Source organism: Chinchilla lanigera, unplaced genomic scaffold, assembly GCF_000276665.1.
Source record: "Chinchilla lanigera isolate Chin_1 unplaced genomic scaffold, ChiLan1.0 scaffold00010, whole genome shotgun sequence".
Classification (NCBI taxonomy): domain Eukaryota; kingdom Metazoa; phylum Chordata; class Mammalia; order Rodentia; family Chinchillidae; genus Chinchilla; species Chinchilla lanigera.
Window position 1 is genome coordinate 34287951 of NW_004955411.1, and position 7027 is coordinate 34294977.

Sequence of the window (7027 nt, forward strand, 5' to 3'; positions counted from 1 at the left end):
TCTAGGAAGAAAAATACAGTGGAAGATATTTTTGGTCTTCTCTATAAAAATTGCAGCCACATGATTAAATCATTTACCAAACAATTTTGAATGGATTCTTAGGCTGAACTGTTAAGTTAATGCAAGTAATTTAGGAGAAGGTAAACTAGTCAGATAAGCGCTAAAATGTAAAATTTCCTGTTTATTATGTTGCCAAGAGCCCTAAAATTCATGCTGGTAGGCAATGGCAGCAGCCGTCAGGGAGCAAAGTCGACAGTGGGCCACCAGTTTTCCTACAGTTACTTTTTTCAGCAAATAGTTATCTTGGCACCGGTTAATTTTCAGACTTAAAAACACATATGAATCATTCCAATGATGATACTATTTCTTACTCAGACAGATAATTACTGCCCTCCCCTTCTTGCCACTCCTCCAAGCATAATATTGAAGGATCAGATCTCTAGACCACAAAACCTTTGGAAGGAGGGTCTTCCACATGACCATGGAAAATTTTTTTTTAAAATAAGAAAACATTATAGTGACTGAACTACAATACGACATGAAGAATTTGGTCATTCGGCCTTCAGAATGCATGTTCAGTAGACACAGGTTCCAGAGACCGGAAACAAGGGAGGGAAAGAGGACAATGTTCAGCAGAAGGAGAAGGAATAGATGGGTCTTTATAAGCGTTTGAACAATGACGCACAGGTGGGGAGAGAGGGAAAATGACTATTTAGGTAGACGAAGGCATCAGAGTTGACATCTCACAGTACTCTTGCACTCCTCCTTCAGCTTCAGAACGCAATTCAGTGGCTATTTCTTCAAAATCGTGTAAAATGCTCTTGTACAAGGAAGAGGAAAGGTCTTTTCCAGCAAAGTGGGTGAAGTATAACACATTAAATTGTCCCTTTTCTTCCCTCAACAAGAGAAATGTCAATAAAAGTCAACATGGCTGTTTATAAACTTAAGGAAGCTGTTAACTTTCATGTGCAATGTGTCATTTTCTCAGGATCTTTTCTGTTTTCTATTGGCACTAAGACGCACGTATATCATTTTATCAGAATCAGCAATATAGCTTTTGGAATTCTAATCAAAGGAAGACCCTAATTGTCTTTTAAAGTGATGATGAAAAGATAGCAAAAAGCGAAACAAAACAAAACAAAAACCGCAATCTGCTGGAGGAATAGTTAACTATGCCGTATCCTCTTGGTAAAATACTATGAATGACAGCTGTTACTTAGACACGTGCACATTTTTATGTATTGGAAAGTGGCTAAGTTTCCACATGACTATTTAGGACTCTAGAGTTTTATAAACCGATTGTAGAACAATAAAACTGAAGTGACTCCATCCACATTTTTGATGTTGACATGCAGAATAAGCCAAGGATAATCTGCCATTTGTGAAGGTTCCAGAGGCTCCCTATATTCATAGACTAGGCAACGATACACCCACAAAGCAAGGGATAGGTCTATGGGGAACCATGACATGACTGCTTAAAATTATAGATTCCACATTCTATCCAAAAACTGATGGCTTAGAAGTTTTTATAACAATGCAGAGATGTGGGGTGAAACATCGGAAGCACTTGTTCCATAGTTTCAATGACTCATGAATAACAACTAAGAAATCAGGTTATTTTTCTTAAAACATCAAATATATATTGTACAAAGCTCTGATGATAACAAGTATTGGCCAGGATGTGGAGAAATTGGAATCTCTGTGCACTCTTGGTTGAAATGTAAAATGGTGCAACTGCTATGGAAAACAGGATGGAATTTCCTCAAAAGGTTAAAAATAGAATTACCGGTTCTGGGGATTTAGCTCAGTGGCAAAGCGCCTGCCTGGCAAGTGCAAGGTCGTGAGTTCGGTTCCCGGTACCGGAGAAAAACCAAAACCAAAAAAAAAAAAAAAAAATAGAATTACCATGTGACCCAGCACTTCTGCTGCTGGGTATGTATTCAAAAGAACTAAAAGCAAGGATTCAAACAGCTATTTGTACACCTGTGTTCACACCAGCGTTATTCACGATAGCCAAAGGGTGGAAGCAGCTAAGTATCCATGAGGAAATGAATGGACACACAAAATATGATGTATATGAACTGCAAAATATAACTCAGCTTTAAACCAGAATGAAATGTTGACATGTGCTACAATATGAGTGAACCTCAGAGCATTTTATGCTAAGTATAAAGCAAGCCAATCACACAGGATAAATACTGTCTGATCCTGTTTACCTGAGGGTCTTGATCACTATCTTGTCACTGGGACAGGGTATTTGACACTCACAATGGAGAGACTGAGAGGTTTATTCTGACTCACCATTTCAGTCCATAGCCCTCTGACTCTGTAATGGTTGATACATTGTGTCAACTTGAGAAGTTTAGAAGTTTAACTGAGTGACTCAGCAGGGGGCCAGGGTCCTCACTTTGTAAACAGCCTGAGCTTGTGGAAGAGAAGGGCACAGAGATGGGGTGCACTGATGGCGGGCAAACAACCTAAGGGAGGAGAAGAGGCTTACTTCCCCCTTTGTGCTCTTGCTGCTTTTGCTGTCTTTTGCACCTTGAACAAGGGCCATGCCGCCCCTGCTTTGTAGCCCACTGAGTATGCACTGAAACCTCCACAAAGTGTGAGCTAAATAAACCTTTCCTTCCTTAATTCTGGGCGTCAGGTATTCTGTCTCAGCAAGGAGAGAAAAGTAACCAGACAGAATGCAAGGCAGGATAGCATGGCAGAGGGCACGGCGGAGGGAAACTGCTCCCATGACAGCGGTCAGGAAGCAGAGGGGGAGGAGGCGGAGGGAGAGCCGGAGGGGACATACACGCTTCCAGTCACCTCAGGTGACCTGCCGCTTCTGAGCAGATCCCATCTCCTGATGGCAAGTCAGCCCTAAGACCTTGGTAATCCAGGTGCAGTCCATATGCACAAGGCTTTAGAGGGCATTTCAGATCCAGACCATAACAAGGAGGGGCCGAGGCAGTCACATTCATAGAGATAGAAAGGACAGTGGCCCTTGCCGGGGCCGGGGGCCCGGTGGGGTGGGGTGGGTTGTAGAATTTTTGCTTGGTGGGTACAGATTTCAGTTTTTCAAGATAAAAAGAGTTTTGCGGGTAGATGATGACGATGGTTGTACAACAGTGTGAATGTACTTAATGCTGTTGAAATGTGCACTCGAAATGACTAGGATGGTAGACTTTATGTTATATGCATTTTACTATGCTCATATATACATAGTAAGGCGCTGGGCAGTGTTTCTCAACCTTTCTTTCATTATAGACCCTCTACAGATACTCCATTTAGATATTTTTTCCCTAGCTGCCCTCCTCCAAAGAAATGATAATAGCAGAGAAATACACTACATTATGTTCAGTGTGTACCTGGGCTATATATAGAGAATAACATTATATTTTTTTCCCTCCAAGAACCATTTTCCACCCCAGGCATTATCATTCTCATATAGAATATATATATATTAGGCCAGGTGATGGTAAACCTTTTAGAGATGAGTGCCGAAACTGCAACCCAAAACCCACTTATTTATCACAAAGTGCCAACACTGCAATTAAACCTGAATGCAGAGGTAAAACTCACACATTAACGTCTTTTTTTTTTGTTTTTGTTTTTGTTTTGCGACAGGATCTTGCTATGTAGTTCAGGCTAGCCTTGAACTCACTATGTAGCCAAGGCTGGTCTTGAACTCACAGCGATCCTCCTGCCTCAGCCTCTTTTAAGTGCTAGGATTACAGGCTTGTGCCACCATGCCCAGCCTATATCTTTTGTCTTAAAAGAAAAACACAGTTACAGAGCTTTTAATGATACAAACCACTTTTTATTGAAAGGTAGAAGTTTGCATTTGGTGTGCTTTTGAACAATTAATGTGGTCTTTGCGGTTGTATGCATGCTGATAATTTGTCATACCTTGGCTGGTGTGACACCAATGGGTAAATATTGGTCAGAAGTCACACAAAGAAATGTAAAACAGTAACATCAAAAAATATTGAGAGAGAGGAGATGATAGATTGATTTCGCGCTCTAAGGGGCACAGGAAGGTAGGAGGCATTCCTATGGAATGACGATTGAGCTGAGGTTGGAAGATCAAGAAACCTCACATAGGCAGAGAGGAGAGCGAGACCCTTCCACAGATCAGGGACAATCTGTGCAAAGGGTCGGTGCCCAGAGAGCAAGAACCCTTTAAGAAACCAAAAGAAGACATCAGTGACAGGCAGAAATTGGTGCGAAGTGGAAGTAGCTCAGCAATTCTGCACCCTGGCACTGTTGAGGTTTGGGGTCTGATAATGGTTTCTTGTGAGTTGTCCTATGCTTCACTGGCTACTTAGCAGCATGCCTGGCCTCCACCCACTGGGGTAGAGCACCCCCCATAGCACCTCCCCTTAAGCTATGACAACCAAACATCTCCATACTTGGCCAAAAGCACTGTGGAGGGCAAAGTCACTGTCAACTGAGAAGCACTGAGAGATGGCATGGCCAGATTGCGTGGGCCTCGTGAAGGAGTTTTGCTTTAATTTGTGAGCAGCAGGAAGCCATTCAGGGAAATTAAAGGGGAGAGGAGGATGACATAGTCAGGGAACTGCACTTCTAAAGCCTCCTCTGCCAGCAGTGAGTAACATGGGGAAGAAGGAAAGCCCAGGCCAGAGGGGACATGGACAGACCAATTAACATGCTAGCTCATCTTGGAAACTCCTAGACTAGTTGCTTGTGAAAGGTAATCACAGCGTGGGCTGGGGTGGTGGTGGTGGTGGAGATAAAAAAAAGTGGATGAGTTTGGGAGATGAGTCAAACCAGCAGGACATGGTGACAGATTAGACAAACGGGGTGAGGCAGAGAGACATCAAGAACAATTCATGCCAGAGTGAGTGGGTGGATGATGGTGCCATCTATTAAACAGGCTGGAGAGGGCCTTGGTTTTTGGACGTAGATTGCATTGTCTGAACATGTTACATTTGAGGGGTCTTCGAAATGCCCAGAACACATGCCAAACAAATAGTTGGATATGTGGGTCTGAAGCTCTAGGAGGTCTGCAATTTCAGATGTGAACTGGGGAACGTGTTCCAAAGGTGGTATCGTGGCTGTGAAAGTGGTGAGAATGTTTGTCATCGCCTGGGGAAGGAAGAGAGGCAGAAAAGAAGAAGCCGTAGGAGGGAGTCTTGAGAGTGGCTGTCATTCAATGACTTCATAGAGAGAACTACACCTCCAGGTGCAGAGAAGGACTGGCTGGAAAGCTGGTGAGATTCAGGAGAAGGTGGAGTCCCAGGCACCCAGGGAAGAGGGTGAGGCGTGAGTTAAGAGAGTGACTTAAAAACCAGACAGTACTGACCTGTGTCAGGTAATGTGAGAGGTCACAGGCACTGAAGGATGTCTGCTGGAGACAGAGCGGAGGTCATTGTTGGCGTCTTTGGGGAGTGGTTTGGGTGGCTCGCTGGGGCCAGGGGCCCGACGAGACCCAGTTGAGGAGGAGGAGGTGAGGGAGTGGAGACAGAGCGCTTTGATTACATCTGCAGCGGTTAGATCAGGAGAGAGAGGAGAGACACCAGGAAGGGTATAAGGAATGGGAAGCAGGAGGAATGCAAACACATTTAGGTGATGTGCAGAGGGAAAGGGTGCTTCCAAGGTGGAGGGATGGGACTCAAAGCGAGGGCCGTGCCTTAGAAAGGAGAGGCAAGTGGAGAGCTGGAAGCATAGCTGGGAGTGAGGTGTCACCAGGCACAGGAGGGGTGAGAATTATTAGCATAGTAATTCTTAGGAAGCAATAAGCCCGCAGGTATCTAAGAAAAATAACGACTGAGATACCCCTTCCTAGAACTGACTTCCCAGGGCTGCTGTCACACAGTACCACAAACTGAGTAGTTTATTTCCTCCTAGATCTCAGGGCTGCAAGTGCGAAACCAAGGTGCTGGCGGGCCCATGGTGTCTGCAGGCTCTAGAGAAGCTCCTTCCTTGCCTCTCGGCTTCTGGCAGTGGCTGGCAGCCCTTCCCGATCCGTGGCACTTCTTGACCCTCAGCTGCATCATGCTAGTCTTGACCTGTCCCCGTGTGTCTTACCCCTTAAGTGTGCCTCCAAATTTCCCTCGTGTGTGAGACCCTCGTCTCAACTTGATTAGAGCTGCAAAAAATGGCATCCTGTAAGGTCTCATTCACAGGTTCCAGGTGGACGTGGATTTTGGGAGACACTTCAACTCAGTACATGAGGCTATGCTAATGCATTTTAAAATTACCTGTAGAATTAACCCGAAATGTTTTTAATAGCTAACATTTATGATCCCAAGTGGCTGGCCGGTGTAGTGTCACACACTCACTCTCCACAAGTCTTGTGCTGTGTGATGTTTGCACTGTCCCACGTTACAGCCAAGGAAATGAGAGCTAACAGTAGCCAAGTGGCTGCCCCAGGGTGAAACCCTGGCAGTCAGGCCTTGAATCAGCACCCTTGACTCCAGAGACTACCTTTAGCAGTAGGCTCTTTCAGTGGCCCTTCTCCAGTTGCTCTTGAATTGATCAGAAAAACAAATCCATCAGCTAATTATCTGCCTCAGGAACTACCTTTCCTTGCCATCATTTCTTGTCCTATATTTTTCTGTGCCTACTGCTTTTTTATACATTTAGACTATCAGCTCCGTGTTGACAGCCCATTATGCATGAGAAGTCTGCTGCCTGGGCCATTCGGGCTGGAAAAATATAGTTCTCCCTTTTCTAGTAACTTCTGGGCTTGGTTTTCTTTCCTCAGGTCCATAGTGTCCAGTTCATGGAGTTCTCAGAAGCGGAGAACCAGGATGATTACTACAGCACAGGAGCTGGCTGTATCCACACCCAGGACCAGCAAGGGGCATATGTCATGTATGACGAAGCCTTGAACGATCTGAAGGAACTAGAAGCAGAGCTTCTGCTTGTGGGCAGCTATTACATTGAGAAAGAAAAGGGTAAGAGGTCAGATTTTTAAAAATCAACTGGTAGGCCGGGCATGGTGGTGCACGCCTGTAATCCCAGCACTCGGGAGGCTGAGGCAGGGGGATCGTTGGGAGTGCAAGACCAGCCT

General features: G+C 44.8%; 1 protein-coding gene across 7 annotated transcripts in view; it reads left to right on the forward strand.

Annotated features, from left to right (window-relative positions):
* The window catches only part of LOC106146276 (transmembrane protein FLJ37396), a 116726-nt gene that overhangs the window by 74333 nt on the left and 35366 nt on the right, over positions 1–7027 (forward strand). For all 7 annotated transcript variants that reach the window (XM_013510801.1, XM_013510800.1, XM_013510799.1 and 4 more), the window contains one exon: positions 6719–6911. In XM_013510801.1, coding sequence (XP_013366255.1) covers positions 6719–6911 — 193 coding nt within the window. The remainder of the gene's footprint in view (positions 1–6718; positions 6912–7027) is intronic.